At 43.8% G+C, this 20,252-nt stretch overlaps 1 protein-coding gene across 5 annotated transcripts in view; it reads left to right on the forward strand.

The window, feature by feature from the left end:
- The window catches only part of LOC148540705 (uncharacterized), an 83,286-nt gene that overhangs the window by 13,943 nt on the left and 49,091 nt on the right, over positions 1 to 20,252 (forward strand). For 2 of the 5 annotated variants that reach the window (XM_088442801.1, XM_088442806.1), the window contains exon 2: positions 19,971 to 20,110. In XM_088442801.1, the coding sequence (XP_088298927.1) occupies positions 20,006 to 20,110 (105 nt within the window). In that variant the 5' untranslated portion in view covers positions 19,971 to 20,005. Of the gene's footprint in view, positions 1 to 15,541; positions 15,635 to 16,136; positions 16,253 to 19,970; positions 20,111 to 20,252 lie in introns of those variants that run through there. The other 3 variants (XM_088442805.1, XM_088442802.1, XM_088442803.1) reach the window with 3 other exon arrangements.

The raw sequence follows: 20,252 nt of genomic DNA on the forward strand, positions 1-20,252 counted from the left end.
ATGGCGGCGCCCAGCAGCCGCCGGTGAACACAGAGGTCCGCTGCCATCAGCCCCCCAGTGCCCGGATCACCTCCAGGAGCCGCCGCAGGAAGGACCCTGCCAGAGCGCCCGGACAGGTAAGGTCCGAGTGCTCCGTGGCAACGCCGCCCGGGTCGTGACAGGACCCACCGCGGCACCTTGCCGCTTACCTGAACCCCCGTAAATCCGGGCAACCGGGGCCACCGCTAGCTGTGACCCCAGTCACCCACTAGCATCCCGGATCAGTACCGCCGTTGGTACCAGCGGGGTGTAGGAGCGACGACATGGACGTCAGTACAGACTGTCCATGTTGTCTGCTCATTAGATGTGCAGCCACAGCTGCATTGAAGAACTTCAGGGGCCTGCAGACCCCCACTCTGTACGGTGCATCTGACTTCGGCCAGGCACCGACGAAAACTGAGTGCCTGAGGCTTGGGGGCGGGGTATAGGAGAGGGACCCCAGTGCATCCTGGGAGGATGGAGAAGTTTTTAACTCTGTGGTGCCTGGATGTCTGCCGCCATCGCCTATACCCCAAGGTATCCTGTGGAACCCTATGGACCCTGATATAGAAATGGCGCTTAGGCGGCCATTCGCAAACTGGCGTCTCATTTCCAAGATGGCGTCGCTGCAATCCAATTTTAAACTGATCTTGTCTCAGTCAATAATCCAGCTTCGACATAGTGCTGCTAACATACATATGTGTAAATGTAAAATAGCACTGGTAACATACATAAGTGTACGTGTAAAATAGCGCTGCTGACATACATATGTGTACGTGTAAAATAGTGCTGCTAACATACATAAGTGTAAAATAGCGCTGCTAACATACATATGTGTAAATGTAAAATAGCACTGGTAACATACATAAGTGTACGTGTAAAATAGCGCTGCTGACATACATATGTGTACGTGTAAAATAGTGCTGCTAACATACATAAGTGTAAAATAGCGCTGCTAACATACATATGTGTAAATGTAAAATAGCACTGGTAACATACATATGTGTACGTGTAAAATAGCGCTGCTAACATACATATGTGTAAATGTAAAATAGCACTGGTAACATACATATGTGTACGAGTAAAATAGCGCTGCTGACATACATATGTGTACGTGTAAAATTGAGCTGCTAACATACATAAGTGTAAAATAGCGCTGCTGACATACATATGTGTACGTGTAAAATAGTGCTGCTAACATACATATGTGTAAATGTAAAATAGCACTGGTAACATACATAAGTGTACGTGTAAAATAGCGCTGCTGACATACATATGTGTACGTGTAAAATAGCACTGGTAACATACATAAGTGTACGTGTAAAATAGCACTGGTAATGGTAACATACATAAGTGTACGTGTAAAATAGCGCTGCTGACATACATAAGTGTACGTGTAAAATAGCGCTGCTGACATACATATGTGTACGTGTAAAATAGTGCTGCTAACATACATAAGTGTAAAATAGCGCTGCTAACATACATATGTGTACGTGTAAAATAGCGCTCCTGACATACATATGTGTACGTGTAAAATAGTGCTGCTAACATACATATGTGTAAATGTAAAATAGCACTGGTAACATACATAAGTGTACGTGTAAAATAGCGCTGCTGACATACATAAGTGTACGTGTAAAATAGCGCTGCTGACATACATATGTGTACGTGTAAAATAGTGCTGCTAACATACATATGTGTAAATGTAAAATAGCACTGGAAACATACATAAGTGTACGTGTAAAATAGCGCTGCTGACATACATAAGTGTACGTGTAAAATAGCGCTGGTTAAAGCGCATTTGTCACTTGGCACCTTTTTGTACATATTCCCCAAAGGCCAGTATAGAGAGAGAAATATTACATACAGGAACTACCACAATATTTTTTTTTCAAAGGAATAATAAGAGAATATAAACAATACTTAAACATGCACTTACCTTGATTTCTTCTTTTGACTGTTTTTTCTCTGCTTTTCTCTCTCTCCACTTTCTTTTCTTTTAACTGGGTTCTTCTCCTTCTTTCCTTCAGCTCCTCTTCCCTTGCTTATTTTTCCCTCCACTTCTTTTCATACTCATGGTGCAGCCAAGGTTGGACTTCAATGGCCCTGCCTATTTATCAGTCCCATGTCCTACCAGGGGTGGGCTATAATAAGCTGCCCTTTAGCTGCTGGTAAACTGCACATCCCAGCATGCCTTTTCAGGATGCTCTTGTAGAATAACTGTGGCAGGCATGTTGGGATGTGTAGTCCCAAAGCTGAAGGGCAGCTTATTTATTTATATTTAAATAACCAATCATGAGAGCCTCTTAAGACTAAGGCTCCCATTTTTGCAACTCTTATTTTAATTTGTGGTCGGGGTAGGTATTAATGGGCACAGCCAATAGCAGCAGGGTGGCCGTGTCACTCAAATAATGAATAAGCCCCCCCTTCCCCCCCCCTCCTGCTGCCACTCGCTTGCTGTGTATGGCCGCCTATGCACGACGAGACAGCCGGGGTTGGTAATGCCTTATTGAATATGTACCTAGAGGGCTTCCGTAGCCCTGGAGGACAACCAGGAACAGCACGTGACCGCAGGAACAGCACGTGACCGCAGGAACAGCATGTGACCGCGGCTGCCTCGGAATGCAGCCACGGCGGAAGTAGTGAGCTGCACACTGGTCCACCTCCACGGCCCTTTGCTAGGAGGAGGTGGCCCACGATGCTTGATAATAAAGCGCATGGCACCCTGCCCCCCCGGCCCAGCCCGCCCACTGCACACACAGTATATAGCAAGTAGATGGGCGGCACTTTGGTTGTGTGTGTGTGTGTGTGTATGTATATATATATATATATATATATATATATATATATAGGTAGTCCAAAGGAGCGGCACTCAGGATCTGAAGAAAATGGCTTTAATGTGGACAAGACAAACAGCAACGTTTCAGTGCTCAACAGGCACCGTCATCAGGCTAAATAACATACCAAAAGTGTCCTACCTTATACTAGCACATAACACCACGTGGAAGCCATATCCGGGTCCGGGACCGCGCTCCCTTGCCGGCGGCATACTAATGACGTCAACACGCAACGTGATCCGTCATTGAAAGAGTGCCCATCACCATGGCTACATAAAAACATAACAATAATACATCAAATAACATCTATATGCGGCCAGACATACAAACATATCCATAATGAGTTATATGTAAACAATTAGTTACAGCAATACTGCATACCATATCAATAATTAAGTAATGAATAAGTAAGTAAGTATACTTATATGCTATATATATATACACCAGCAGAAATTACATGACTGTACAAAATATAGCAAGACTAGTCATAATAAGATACTATAATCATAAAAAGGCTGCAAAATTAGAAAAAGTTGTTGAGACCTAAATGTTCATTAAGGCCCTTGGGAACAAGGGTACCCAATAAATAAATCCATTTACTTTCCAATCTCAATAATTTCAAACCTCTATTGCCACCACGCATGGAAACAGGCACATGATCAATCATGCGATATCTGAGTGTAGACAGTGGGTGCGGTGCCGTACAAAAATGACGTGCAACCGGCTGATCACTGTGGCCTGTGGCTATAGCAGAGCGGATAGCGGAACGATGTGCCGCCATGCGCTCTTTAAATGTACGCTCGGTTTTGCCAATATAAGATAATCCGCAAGGGCAAACAATTTGGTATATAATAAATTTAGAATTACAAGTGAGTCGATGTTTAATACTAAATTGTTTACCAGAATGCGGATGATAAAAATGTTCACCAGTTAACATAAACCCACAGGTGGTACATGTACATTTAAAACATCCTTTCTTAGCCATCAAAAATGTTTTATTGGTATCTTTATTGAAATTGGAAATGTCTGTTCTAACCAAGTAATCCCGTAGATAACGACCATTGGACACTTTATACCTTATGAATTTATTCTTTTTTAGTTAATTAACCAATATTTGCTGTGGACAATTGGTGCAATATATTGCCTATCTGTTATGAGCCGCATATTTGGAACTATTTGGAACTATTATTTATTACTATTGCAATCCAATCTATATCATCATACACTGGTTACGAGCAGCTTTATGGGCTTGTGCAATACTTGAGTATGACAAGGTGTAACTGAATAACTATCTGAATATTGCTGTTTCTATCTGCACATGATGCATACATTTGCCGTTTGGTATTGAACAGATTGACATCTTGATTTATTTACTTGCCAGTCATCCATTTACATATACATATAAGTTTAAATCAATATACTTTGGGCAGTCTACCAAATTAACATGTCTACCTTGGATGATGCAGAAACTGTTAGTGGCTTCTCTCATATTAGGTATGAGATTGGTGATTTATTCAGTTCTGAACCTGAAGCTGAGAAAATCTTACACAAGCAGAGATTAATTGAGCAGGATGAGGCGGGCAGCTTGGAAGATATGTACCATGATTTACTGCGCTTAAAGAAAAAAGAAATAGATTTTTTATACCATGGTATCTCTCTAAGTGATTACTATAGGGATAAAAAAAATCCCACGTGGCCTCAGAGTCCGCAACAGCCCCACAATAGGACGTAATGACCCGTTGTTTTGTAAAAAATGGGCTGGGATTTTAAATAAGTGCTCAATGGATCTCATGCTGCTCATTATTGAACATTCAACTATGGAAATGAACATGATCAAGGATAAGATTACAGCATTTGAAATGATACACAAATCTGCCTTTGAAGCTGACACTAACATTAATTGGTATGATAAACTTAATACCCAGGTACAATTATATAAACGTGATCTAATTAAATTTAAAAAAGAAAAAAGAATTAAGGTTGACTTGGACTATGTTAACCATAATGTCTATAGATGGACCGATGTATCAAGACAACAGAATACTAGAAAACCTTTTTTTCGGCTACAAAGTAAAAAATATCGTGACCCTGAATCTTCTTACGAAATCACCTCTTCAGCTAGTGAGCCTGAAACCGCACAGAGACCAAAAAACGGGAGTGGACCCCATGGGGTCACTACAAGGGCAAGATGGGCGTATGGCCCAGAAGAAGGAAATTCACCCGACGCGGTCACCAGTGGCAAAGGCAAAGCACATATCAAAAAAACACCACGGGGGAGAAAAGTTTAGTCATTAACTTGTCCTCATACGATTTATCATCTAATGAAATGCGGATTTTATCTAAAGGTCTGTCGTTTATTCCTACTAATAGATTTGACCAATTTCAATGGCTCATTGATAAACAGCGATTGCACCGACAATTAAAACTTCGGGACTATTTTTCTAAATCTACACCTGCAGTTGAGCCTAAGTATATGTTACCTGCTAAACTGGCAAAGTTGCAACCCAGATCCACATTTGAACCACAAACTTTTAATCCTACCATCAAGACCTTTATGCGTCTATTAGAACAAGAGGTTGATTCAACAGTGGAAACATATACACCCTCTAGGAGTAACTTTTCCAAACAGGATTGGATCACTTTGAAATCTTTGGCAAATAATAACCAATTAATATTTAGACCTGCGGATAAAGGCGGTGCCCTTGTCATCCAGAATACAACGGATTATATCAGAGAAATAGAGAGGCAATTATCTGATAGTCTAACATATCGGAAACTTGATCGTGACCCTACCCAATTGTTCAGAACTTTTTTAAGTAACATTCTACAGAGCGCAGTCAATGGAGGTGTTATCAATGATCAATTGATGACAGCACTGCTACCTACACATCCAGTAGTACCAGTGCTTTACACTACTCCGAAGATTCATAAATCATTCAATAATCCTCCGGGCCGCCCTATCGTAGCGGCTACTAAATCATTGTTTCAGCCAATAGCTGTATATGTGGATCTTCTATTACAACCTTGTATTCAGAACCATGTCAATTTCCTCCTTGATACGTCTGTTATTGCGATAACTTATGGAGTTACCAGTGATTGATGGTGAATTATGGCTTTGTAGCATCGATGTCGCCAGTTTGTATACTGTTATCCCGCATGATGTTGGGTTACAAGCCATTAGAAAGTTCTTAACGAATCATCCTTTGTATATGGGCCCTAACGTTGAATTTATTGTTGAGTTATTATCTATGATACTTACCAACAATTACTTTATATTTAACGGGCAATATTATCTGCAGTGTGTTGGCTGTGCGATGGGGTCCAGTGTGGCCCCATCGTACGCCAACATTTACATGTTTGATGTGGAGAGGGACATATTTTTTTCTGACCATCATATTGCTGACAGGATAATTTATTTTAAGCGTTATATAGATGATTTGTTAATCTTATGGCGTGGAGATAAATCGACTCTTGAGACTTTGATTGATAGACATAATCATACTAACCATCCGGTCAAGTTAACTTATACCATCAGTAAAGATGTGGTCAATTTTCTTGATGTCCAAATTAGAATTAATGAGGGCCGTTTGAATACTTCTATGTACACTAAATTAACCGATCGCAATAACCTGTTGCATATGTCTAGTTTCCACCCTAAACCCCTGAAAATGGGCTTGCCATATTCGCAATTCCTACGCATTGTACGGATTAATTCCGATGAGGATAGGGCAGAAGAGCAGATGAATTGTATGTTAAATAATTTTTTGGATAGAGGATATGATCTAAAACATCTTCAAATTGCTAAGGCTAAAGCCTTGCGAATAGATCGTAATAAAGCATTGGAGTCTACCAATGTTGGTAAAGATATTATGCCTTTATTACCATGGGTCTCCCATTATAATCCAGTCAGTAATAACATCAAACAAATTGGTAAAAAACTTTGGCCTATGATACAGAGTGACCCTGAATTAAAGATGAATAATGTGAGATTACTTAACAGTTATAAACGTGGTCGTAATCTACGGGATTACTTGGTTAGAACAGACATTTCCAATTTCAATAAAGATACCAATAAAACATTTTTGATGGCTAAGAAAGGATGTTTTAAATGTACATGTACCACCTGTGGGTTTATGTTAACTGGTGAACATTTTTATCATCCGCATTCTGGTAAACAATTTAGTATTAAACATCGACTCACTTGTAATTCTAAATTTATTATATACCAAATTGTTTGCCCTTGCGGATTATCTTATATTGGCAAAACCGAGCGTACATTTAAAGAGCGCATGGCGGCACATCGTTCCGCTATCCGCTCTGCTATAGCCACAGGCCACAGTGATCAGCCGGTTGCATGTCATTTTTGTACGGCACCGCACCCACTGTCTACACTCAGATATCGCATGATTGATCATGTGCCTGTTTCCATGCGTGGTGGCAATAGAGGTTTGAAATTATTGAGATTGGAAAGTAAATGGATTTATTTATTGGGTACCCTTGTTCCCAAGGGCCTTAACGAACATTTAGGTCTCAACAACTTTTTCTAATTTTGCAGCCTTTTTATGATTATAGTATCTTATTATGACTAGTCTTGCTATATTTTGTACAGTCATGTAATTTCTGCTGGTGTATATATATATAGCATATAAGTATACTTACTTACTTATTCATTACTTAATTATTGATATGGTATGCAGTATTGCTGTAACTAATTGTTTACATATAACTCATTATGGATATGTTTGTATGTCTGGCCGCATATAGATGTTATTTGATGTATTATTGTTATGTTTTTATGTAGCCATGGTGATGGACACTCTTTCAATGACGGATCATGTTGCGTGGTGACGTCATTAGTATGCCGCCGGCAAGGGAGCGCGGTCCCGGACCCGGATATGGCTTCCACGTGGTGTTATGTGCTAGTATAAGGTAGGACACTTTTGGTATGTTATTTAGCCTGATGACGGTGCCTGTTGAGCACTGAAACGTTGCTGTTTGTCTTGTCCACATTAAAGCCATTTTCTTCAGATCCTGAGTGCCGCTCCTTTGGACTACCTCTGCATTACTTGTGCGGGCACCGGGGCCAGTTACTTTACGGATATTCCTGCATCGTGTATATATATATATATATATATATATATATATATATATATATATATATATATATATATAATTATATTTACACATACATATCCTATGGTTCGGCACTCCAATAGTGTAATAATGTGGCCCTCGTGCCCTCCGCAAGTATGGATGCATAACAACAAAAGAGGCAGCGGCAATGAGGGTCTTAAACAAAATCAGGGGCGCCGAGAAGGGGGGGGAGCGGGTACAGATTGCCCAGCGCCGCTCCCCCCTCCCTCACAGCAGCCCAGCACAGCGTGCTGGAGACTGCTTGTGGCTGCTGAGCAGCAACCACAGCCTTCTCCTATGCCTGTGGCGGGAGCGATCACACTGATCGTGCCCCCCTGGCTTTGAGCAGGGCTGAGGGGGCTCAGAGCGCCGCCCCTCCCAAGCGTGCATTTTTTATTTTTTTTTGCTGGAAAGGGGGCATGGCCACGCCTCCCATGATTAGGCCACGCCCCCTATCACCTGCTCTCAGCGGCCTTGAACAAAATAAGATATATTGTGACAATATACCTTAATTCGTTTAAGACCCTCAGTGCCGCTGCCTCTTTTGTTGAGAGATATATATATATATATATATATATATATATATATGATTTGGCACTCCAATATTGTAGCAATGTAGCCCCCATGCCCTCCACAAACTTGCATATAGACAATGGAAAAAATGGACAGCGGCACTGGAGGTCTTGAAAGTGAATGATATATTGTCACCAACGTTTCAGGGCTAAGCTGCCCTTTAACCTTGACAAAAGGGCAGCTTAGCCCTGACACGTTGGTGACAATAAATCATTCACTTTCAAGACCTCCAGTGTCGCTGTCCATTTTTTCCATTGTGTATGTATATAAGATAGATATATGTGTCATACTTGCCTACCCTCCCGATTTGGTCGGGAGCCTCCCGAAAATCGGGTGCCACTCCCGACCTCCCGGGAAGGCAGGCAATCCTCCTGGCCCCGGCGATGTGTCCGCACCCCCCCACGCTTTTAAGTAGAAATCCTGGCAGCAGGGGGGCCGGTGACGCGATTCGCGCTGAATCGCGTCATCGTGGCTCCGCCCCTGGCTGCACAATGCCATTAATCACGGCAATGTGAAGAGGGGGCGGGGCCACGATGACGCATTCGCGCTGTCACGCCCCCATGCTCCGCCCCCAATGCTGCGTCATGTGCCTGGCCCCGCCCCCTTTGGCTGCGTCACGCACCCAGCCCTGTAAGCCCGACAGCTCCCTCCCGGGAGGAGGGAGCTAAATGTCGGCATGCATGATATGTGTGCCTGTCTGATTTTATATATATATATTAGATGTAAATAATATAGTTTACTTATTGTAGCAATTGGTCTGTAGGCTGTCTGCACCAGTGTGCAGGCTGCTGCTGTTCCGTGCGTGCGCGTACATTGCACTTCCGGCGTGTACATAGATCATCCTGGAGGCGCCGAGGCAGGCCGCAGACAGCCTGGAGGTGGTGCCGTCAGAAGTGACTGACAGGCATCCGCAAAGGCTTATAGGGGAGCTGCAGCGGCTGGACATGCGCGCAGCTCCCCGTCTGCCATTTTTGTTTAAGTTCAGACAGCTGTAACACTGCCCGATCGGAGCTGAGATCCGATCGCGTCAGCTGGGCTGTCAAAGCAGAAGGGTGGGTGGGGAATGGGGTGGTTGCCGGCATGTGCGGAAGCTGTAATGCTGCACGATCGGAGCTTGCAGCTGGGCCGGCAGATGGGTGGGTGAGGGCAGGGCCGCCGCCAGCCCCTAAAGATATAATAAGGGACCGGCCCAGCGGGAAACAGCCTGGCTTTCCGGCGGCCCAATCTGCCCTTGGGTCTGTGAGCCCACACGTAAACTGGCAGCAGACTGTCGGTGATTGACAGTCTGCTGCCGTTTGGGGGCGCTGATGCCCTCCGTTTCCCAAAACGGAGGCGTGTTGCCGCCGTTGCAGGGGAGGGAAGAAGCCGGGATCTCCGTCGGCTGCTGGAGATTTCCTGGCCTCTTCCTCTAAACTGCGGCGGCCGGCTGCGGGACCCCATGAGTCACCGCAGCCAGCTGATGGTACGCAGATTATCCGATGCTGCGTTGGACAACACAGCTGGGATAAGTAATGCACAGGAGGCGTGATGCCTCCTGCTACATTACCATATCTGCAAGGGTCACCTGCGTGCAGCTTTGCAATTACGATTCTTGCAGAAACAGGCCCTAAATTCTCTTCCTGTACTTTGAACACATTTAATTTTGCACCACTTTTCTCATTTCATGATCTCTAAGTTTCTCTCACCCATTCACCAAGTTCACTGTCTCTTTAACATTTTATTTTTAAAAAAAGCAATAAAACAGTGCAGTGCCATTCAGGCATAAAAATTAATCATGCAAAAAAAATGATACATAGAGGTTGACAAATAAGGTGCGGAAATTAAACATCTTTAATTTTGCCCTTTTCTTTAACCGGTCACGGGATATATAAGACTTGTCAAGAATCAAAATGTGGACAAGCAGTATGTCAACCTAAGAAGGCAGGCGATGCGATTCCGCATTTAATGTGCCCCGTCATGTTGAGTACTGTCGGCACCCGTGAAATGCTAGCACCGGCTTTCAGGGGACCCAAAAATGCTTGCTGACCTTTTGATTGTCAACAAACACACTACATATAGAGACACGTACATATATACAGACAGTGATACATAGAGATACACACATATACATATGCAGGATTACATATAGAGACACATACCATACGTACAGACAGGGATACACATACACACATACAGACAGGGATACTTATGGAGATACACGCAAACAGGGTTACATATAGAGAATAGATATGAGCGGGTTTGGATCTCAGAGATCTGAACCCACCCGAATTTCAGGGATCCGGGGCAAGCCGAGCAAAGCTCGGATCTCCCTGCTTACCACGGATTCCTCACCCGAGGCAAAACCTCGCGACCCGACAAGTTTTGTATTGAGCGGGCTTAACGCTGATTGGCTGAGAGGCAGTCTGTCATGGCTCTCAGCCAATCAGTGTTAAGCAAATTGAAAATGCACACAGAAGAAAAAGATGTCGCCCGCCATCCTCCACCGCCGCAACCCCTGCTGTCGACACCACCGGCACCCCCACTGGCATCATCCCCCACTGCCGACACTGCTGGCACTCGTGCACTGCTGCTCCACGTACTGAGGACACCGTCAGCGAACCCAACACTGCCAACACTGAGGACACCAGCACCCCTGCACTGCCAACATTGTCAGCACACATGCACTGAGGACACCGCTGGCACCCCCGCTCTGCCGGCACCCTGCATTGAGAACACCCCTGCTCTGCCAACACAGTCAGCAAACCTGCACTGAGGACAACGCTGGCACCCCCGCTCTGCCTACATCACCAGTACCCTTCACTGAGGACACTGCCAGCATCGCAGCACTGCTATTCCATGTACTGAGGACACTGTCAGCAACCCCGCTCTGCCAACACTACTGTCACAGTAAGTGCACTATTGGTGTATCCAACCCACACTGTATAACACACTGTATCCATGTAGGAAATTGGAAGCTGAACTGCCACATGTTAGTGCCGCCCACTGTGTCACTTAGCTTAGCCAGCTAGCTGGATGCAACCTTTTGGCCTTAACTAGGCGAAGCAAATAATATTGTGAGGTGGTCAAAACTGATTGGAATTTACTGGAAATAAATGTTATTGAGGTTAATTATACTGTAGGAACAAAAACAGGCCCATTTTATGTGATTTTAGCTGTTTTTATGATTTTTATTATTTTTATTTTATTTTTTTGAAGAAAAAAATCCAGAACCAAAACACGAAAACAAAACACAGAAGTGAGGTTTTGGCAAAACCAATCCAGATCCAAAACCAGGGGGGATCCAGATCCAAACCAAAACAGGAGAGTCGGCGCACATCTCTAATAGAGATACATACAAACAGGGTAATGGAGATCCTGTAAATATACAGGCTGACATATAGAGACAGGGCTACATATAGGACACATTATTACAGGGCTACATATAGAGGTACACACATATGCAGGCTTACATATAGAGACATACATACAGACAGAGATACATATAAAGTCACATACATACATACATGCATGCATGTAGGGTCACATATATACGTGTGTGTGTATATGTGTATATATATATATATATATATATATATACATATATGTGTATGTATATATATATATATATATATATGTATGACAGTGTCGCATTACATATAGAGACAGACATAGTACAGATGGACTGGGGTACCTCCCATCTTCTGTAGAAAGGAAAGATATATTTCCCCTTCCGTTTTTCGATGGAAAATTACTACAATATCTTGATCTGTTGCTTCAGTGTCTAGAAGTAGCTCCACTTCTTACTCCAGCTGAGAACATATGATGCTTGACTATGTCCTTCAGAGGGGAGGCTTTGAAATAGGTTAAGCCACTTATTCGGTCCAATTATCCTATAGTTCAAGATTTACAAGCCTTCAATAATGCCATTATTAGAAGATTTGGTGGTCCTGACATAATCCTTTCTGACTCTTCTGGAAATTCTGCCTTGTCGGCCAAAGAACCGCCTGTCACTGAGCTCAGAAAATCCTTGATAAACCAAAGCACCAACAAAGAGTCAAGCTCGTAAGAACCCGGCTTCTGAGAACTTTCAGTCTCCGGTTGATCACAGCACAGTATTATCATCTTCAAGGTCTCCAACCAGGAAGTTAACTGTTGGCTTTACCTCTTTGTCGTCATCTTGCAAAGGAGTTTTGAACAGATCTGATCAATACCCATCCAGGCTGTTGGACATTGGGCACAGACAGAATCTAATCGTGTTTCTCTTTAGGTACCATCTATCTCTGAGAAGAACATCGTAAGCCTTCCTTTAGATGTGGAATCTAACTCTGATTACAACTCCTCAAGCTGAAGAAACTCCTTTGATTGATTGAGGATACCATTACTTCTGACAATATTTTTGGACTTGCCTTTTTCAGACCTCAGCAATTTCGCAGAAAGAAGTCTCTACGTAAATCTTGAGTCTACCTTGTCCATCTGTTTTCTTGTTTTCAGTTCCCCTTAGTCATGTTGGGGTGTACACCCGCAAGAGGAGGGTACTGTTAGGATCCGCAATAGCGGATCATCTTGGTGGGAGGTCCCAGCTATAGTTGTCACTGGGATACTGCATCTTGTCCTGATCCATGTGCCGGCTGTTGCAGGCAGCCGGATTCCTGTCTTGTCTGTATACAGCTCTAGCAGTTTGTCTGTGTGCTGGATTCAGCTGCACACTAATTAATAATGTCTTGTCTGTGTGCACACTAGCAGTCATTAGGCAAAACTCTGCAGGAAATGCCTTTGACTGGATCCTGCATTGCATAAGTTATAGCCAGCCCTTCACTCCATGCCGGCTATAGCGTTTGTTGTGGGTTCCAGTTCTAGTGAGAGGTTATCCTCCTGTTTGTTCCAGCTCCTCGTGTCCAGTGTCTGATCTCCCTGCAAGTTACATCTAAGCGGTGGCTACTGCTTCCTAACGTGTGTGTGATCTACCTGGAAGTGACAACAGAGCAGAGTCTGCCACATGTCGGTATCCATGTGGATTCCCAGCAAGTAGATTAGCAGTGTCTGCTGCTCTTCAGTTCTGTTAACTTTTTGTTTATTCATTCCAGTACTCTCAACCACTTCTCTGTGGCTGTGTGGACAATCGGCTAAATAACACCCAGCTATCTGCACTATCTACAATTTGCAACTCCTCTGTTTCAATTGCAATTCATTGTCTGTATATTCATGCAAGCAATAAACTTTTACAGAAATTCCTAATATCCCTTAGTGCATACCAGCTATTCAGGCTGCAACTAGCCAAGTGCATACCAACTATTCAGGCTGCAACTAGCCAAGTACACACCAGTCCTCAAGACTGCAACTAGCTAAGCATTTATCAGCCCTTAAGGCCACATTCCAGTCAGGAGTAATCAAATTCTCACAACTCCTTATCAATCGACTCTTTATCAATTGACTCTTTAAGTATCTATTAACAATTGACTCTTGATCAACCAATTCACTATACTCTCCTGAGCTTAATGTTCCTGGTATGATTCAATTGTGAATCTTCTCTGAGATTCAGAACAGTAAAGAGGCTCTGAGATCCACTATAAAGATACACAATCGAACTCTCAACCCTAGAATAAGGGTGGAAAAATCTTATACCTTGAGAGTGGAATGTCTGCAACTGTGATGTAATCTGTATTGTGAGAAGTGTTTTATACAAATACATTTTGAAAAAATATATATTTCAAACTGTAGTATTGCGTTTACAACCCTATGGTATTATCTACTGTACTTTGGGTATAGTACCATTGGTGGTGTTTGTTGGGGCAGGGTTTGTAACTTTCAGATATTAAATGCTCCCTAGAACATTTTAATCCTTGACAGTCACCAGAAAATCTTCAGATAATCAGCTAGGAAACAGAAAATACCAGCTTCAGTTTATTGCATATGAGCCCATATATACTATATATCTTTATACTTTTTTCCCCAGAAAAGATGTAGCCAGATGGGTGCCTTAACAATCATTAAATGTTGGAATCCTGACCTTGTATTGATGTAAACTTGAGCTTAACATTTCATCTAGTCATTCTCCTCTTCTACTTAGAGGCCCAGTTGTCTGCAGCTTTTTCATAATCTAAGTCTGTAGGATCTGTTCCCTCTAGAACAGGGGTTCCCAACCACTGTCCTCCATACACACTAACGGCCCAGGTTTTAAGGATAGCCATACTTGAACACAGTTGTCTTAACTAGTACCGCAGTTATTTTGATTTAACCATATGTGCTCAGGCATGGATATCATTAAAATCTGGACTGTTAATGTGCCTTGAGGACCGAGGATGGGGAACACTGCTCTAGTGGGAATGGGTATGTAATGCCGGCTGTTTGGATGCCTCCTGTCACAATACCGTGAGCGGCACCCCGATGGTTGGTATCGGGTAAGTAACACACCCTCCCCCTAACCCTCCCTTCTTGTAGCCTAACAATCCCCCCCCAGTGGTGCCTAAACCTAACCTCCCCCCCCAAAACCTAACGCTGACTGCGCAAGTTTGCCTACACTTAACCCCCCCCCCCCCCCTTCCTGCGGCTAAAACTAAGGGCGCCCCGGCTTATATTTGCTCTGGCTGGCGTCCTTCTGGATTCTGGCCTCGGGATTAAGATAGGCGTTGGTATTTCGACACCTATCTTAACTCTCTTGTCGGGATTGAGAACTACATCCCCTCTAGTGAAATCAGCATCAGGTTATTTAGTGTGCTCTGCTTCATGCAATTCCTTTAATCAGGTTTTAATTAATATTTTATGGGTATTTACAGTTTAGACATGCCCTATCAGCTCAATTTAGAGGGGCACCACCCAATCTACGAGATTTCCCAATCAATGATTTTTATTTTATTGTTGTCCGTTTACAGTACATTCAACCTCCTGCCTCTTGCTGTTAGATGTATTTATGGTGATGGTTGTATAGGCACGTAGTGTAACACATGTAGATGTCCGCTGTTACTGATGACGTTTGGTTGCTTAGGTAACAGGTAGTGGCGCACAGCAACCTCGTCATCAGCTTGGGATGCTGCCTGCAGCATGCAAGGAACACACGCAACCCAGACCTCACTATCACACCTGGGTGACTACTTAAGGTAAGAAGTTGATTTTCATTCTTTTGTATATGACTGTGACAAAAGGGCTGATGACCTGAAACGTTGGTGTCTTTTATGGAATAAAATTTACTAAATCTTTCAGTGTCGCCTTGAAGAAAAAAATAAATAAATAAATAAATATATATATAATATATTATATGATCTCTCTACCCTCCAACATGACCTCTTCCATCAGGTACAAAATGCTCTGCTCCTGGACTTCCCACCTAATTTGTAATTGCAGCCACATGTGTTGAGCTAGTTCATTAATGAGACAGGTGTTTCACCACAGGTGTCTGCAATCATCAATTAAGAAGGAAGTCCAGTAGCAGAGCATTTTGTACCTAATGGAACAGGTCATGTTGGAGGGTCTGTGTGTGTGTGTGTGTGTGTATATTTATATATATTTGTGTGTATGTATGCATTGTAAATATGGGACACTGTCTCTTTAAAGGGTTGATTAAACTATTATTTCAGGAATAGAAAGTGAAACTGGTGGCACTGAAATCTGGTTTTTAGAGTAAAAGTTTCACTGAGAACTTCACTTTGTTCAGAGCACTCGGCACGGATCTCTGCTTGCTTGCAAACATTCTACTGGTGTCACCGAATTGATTGTAGGTAAGAGGGTAGCTGGGCATGTGCTGGGCAAGATGTTCTTCACAATATGTAGTAGTATAATGTAGTACCAATCTTTAGGGAATTACCATTGTTTTCAATCCTAAAGTGCCAGTCAGATTGTATAAAATATGTATAAGTATATTGAAAACATTACACAGATTAGATACATAAATATGCTATATAGCCATTATAGAGATTAACAGTTGCCAGTGATTTGAGACCTAGAATAAATGACTTTAACAGCAGTCAGCGAATAAACATGATGACCTGGACACTGGGATCTGGAGTCAGTCTATAATTGAGTCCCTTAAGCCCTCACATGTACATACAAACTGGGGAGTCAATGTCAATAGCTGCAGACAGTCAGCTTTTTGTATTCTGTACAGAAGGGTTTGGGAACCTTTTTTTTTTTTTTTCAGCTGAGGGCCATTTTGATATATATATATATATAATCATTATTCGTGGGCCTGGTGCAGGCCACACCCCATCCATGTAATGTCACATAGGGACGGGGCCACAATTGCCAGTGAACACAGCAATGCTTGGAGCATCCTAAGGATGCTCCGGGGAGCTGTAAGGGCTGCGGTGTGACCGTCTGAAGCGTCCTGAGGACGCTCCAGTTGGCACCGCTGCATAGATTCTGGCTGCAGGGTGCACCCTGCTATCCAGATGAGGCTAGCAGAAAAAAGCTCAGAGAGGGCCAGACCAAATGATTCCGGGGGCCTTATACGGACCTCGGGCCTGAGGTTCCCCATCCCTGCTGTACAGTGACAGACATAGACAGCAGAGGACTCAGGCCCTCATTCAGAGGTGGTCGCAAGAAGCGATCGCTCTCTCTGAATGAGGGCGGCTGCTTTTTTTTAGTGCGGCCTCCTGGTCGCTAGCTAAGCTGTGGGTTACCACCCACAGCTTAGCGACCGACCAGGGTTATGGTCACGATGGACAGGACCATCGGGGCTTGCGACGAGACCCTAAGGTTGGGGGTTGGCAACCGCAATCCCCAGGGAGCTTCCTGCTCTGATCGAGCAGGAAGCTCCCCACTGACATCATTGCTGATGTCAATGGGGCCGCCCCCAAACGGCAAGCGTTCCGTCGGGAACACCTCCATTTGGCCGGCCACCCCCCCTGCCCGCCTCCCGAACGGTGCGAGCTGTCAATCACCATCGACAGCTCGCCCCCTTTGGTGCGAGACCCGTAGCGACGGAGCGCCCGTCGCTAGCCGGGTCTCGCGCATGCGCACGTCGGAGCCAGCTCCGACGTGTGCATGCCCAAACATCGACCCGGTTGCGAGCGCTCAGCGCTTGCGACCGGGTCTGAATAAGGCCCTCACTGCTTACCACACCTATTGTTTTAATCTACTGATGGTCACAAGACAATAAAGATTAGCAATAAAAAAAGAATGTAATATGTGGCATCAGAACTGTTTATGCAGATATCATCAGTGCATTTATATTGTTTCTAATGGCTGCTTTCAGCCACAGGTTAAATGACACTCATATGTCTTTACTTCAGCAATAAACCCTGATGGTCCTTTTTGTTCCCTTTGCAGATAAGCAAAACAACAAGAGCCAATCTGTCCCCAGTCAGCAACTCACTGAAACTTTTGTGCTCAGAGGAAGTAACTACCTCTGTATGACATGACAGCAGTTTCTATTCCTCTGAACACATTTTCCTTTACTTTGGAGTTGCTTTTAAAAAGGGTTCTGCATTAAGATCCATTGGTTTTAATTACTAAATTTAAAATGCCATGATATTACTAGCAAAATAAAATCGGAAGCGTTGGATTTTAGGGCCTGATTCAGACCCGCTCGCAAGCAGGTCAATGGTAGTCCAGTGCGCGCTCCGGGGCTCACTACAAGACGGGGCGGCTGTCTATGTTGATCGACAGCTCTCCCCGTTTTGTTCAGGGGGTGGCTGGACAAACTGAGGCGTGCCGTTTGTGGGCGGCCCTACTGACATCACGAGTGATGTCAGTAGTGGACTTCCTGCTCTATTAGAGCAGGAAGTCCACTCGGGCTTGCGAGACCTGAGACCCTACCACAGGGTCTCCTCGCAAGCCCGATGGTCGCGATAATCGCGACCATCTCCAGACGGCCCGCTAAAGCTGTGGGTGGTCACCCACAGCTTAGCGAGCGGCCTGGAGGCAGGGGAGAAAAAAAAACACCCTGCCCTTATTCAGAGCGAGCGCTCGCAAATAGTGAGAGCCTCTGAATCAGGCCCTTAGAACCCACTGCTTCATAAATAAACCCCCAAGTGTCTTTCCCTTTACTAAAATGGATTTCCTCCTGCAGATTTATTCAGGCAAACCTAAACCATGAAATCTGCTTCTTGGCTAACTGAAGCCGGCCATACACGGTGCGATTTAGAAACTTAACTATGTGTTGTACGATTTCCCTTGAGATTCTTCCCTTGAAATTCTCAATATGATGTGGTCAAATGGTGTACGATCGTACATACGATCATACGATACTATGTGTTGCAAAACACGATAGGTTGCAATCTTACGGTTTTTCCGTAAGATCTACAATCCAGCTATATGACGGCGAGGACACGCATTGGCATCGTAAACGTACAAAAACAACACACGATGTGCATGATTGATTGTTACGATCGATTGAAATCGTCCGAAAAATCGCACAGTGTATGGGCCTCATAAGACATACACAGAATAGACACACACACATACATATGTTATAACATGTACACTTCGTTAAAGTACAGAGACAAAGGTCACCGGGGTGGGATTTACAAAGGCATCGACCTACCCAAAAAATGCAGCTACACAACTAAGGGCCTGATTCAAAGCCGCTCGTAAGCGGCCGCTCGTTCGTTCGGAGCGATGTTTTCCCAACTGCGCATGCGTACGGATCGTAATGCGCATGCACGAACCAGTCATTGTGGCCGAAAATTGTTTGTTCGCTAAATAGCGAGTGCCTGCTAATATGAGTGACAGGAGGAGGCGTATGTGGGTGGTAACAGGGGAAGGTGCTTGAAAACGGGGAGTGGAGATCCGAACGCAGGCGTGCTTAAAGGTCAAAACGGGCGTTTTATGGGTGTGCATAATTAATACAGCAGCGTCACTGACCACGTCACTGGGTTATTTTATAGTCAGAACTGCTCGCAAGATTGTGGTAGGAAAAACCAGCCACAAGAATAGCGAGCAGTTCATACGCTGGTCGATGTACTCGATTAATCTAATAAATAGCGGACATGACATAGGATGCGAGCGGTCAGGGGGCGTAGTTATCCAAAAAATGACCGCAAGTTTTGTACGCTCGTTCAGACATAGAGGCGTGAACAGACCGCAAAGAGCGAACGGTTCATTTGAATAGCCACCCCCTTTTCCTGAACGACCGTCCGCAAATTGCGTCCGGCTCTGAATCAGGCTCTAAGTTCTTGTGATCATGCCCTGTCCAGCAGCGCACAATTACATACTGTATAGTCAAAACAAGCTTTTATCACCATGTTGCTGTACTGTTTGGCTAGTACTGTGTGGGCCACATCCATCCTATGGTAATAGTTCTGGTGGTTAGCGTCTTCAACACATAAAACCGCAGCAATTGTATTTGTATAAACCCGGTCTTTCGGGGTCTCACTGTCTGAAATGAATTACCCAGTGCATATACATTATGAGTTTTGTGTCATGAAATATATTATTTTGTTTTTCTGTAACATATAAGCTTTGTAATAAATCATAATACACATTTCTCCCTCTTAGTTGCAGTCTACTACAATTTTTGTGACCTCTGCAGTATGTATTATAACACCTATGAAAGTTATTATACCTGGGATGAAGAGTATGACTCTACATGGGAGGATGCGAATCCACCAGAAAAAAAGAAACCTAAAAGACATCAGGTATGGACATATGGAACAAACACAATTGTATTGACCAAGATGACCTGTGTTTCTGGGAACTATGGTCTACTACAATCAAATTACCGTAAGCACTTGTAACATGAGCTCCATGAAGCACTCTATCATGACAGTTTCTGGGGAG

This window comes from Taudactylus pleione, unplaced genomic scaffold (genome assembly GCF_031769625.1).
Source record: "Taudactylus pleione unplaced genomic scaffold, aTauple2 ptg000018l, whole genome shotgun sequence".
Classification (NCBI taxonomy): domain Eukaryota; kingdom Metazoa; phylum Chordata; class Amphibia; order Anura; family Myobatrachidae; genus Taudactylus; species Taudactylus pleione.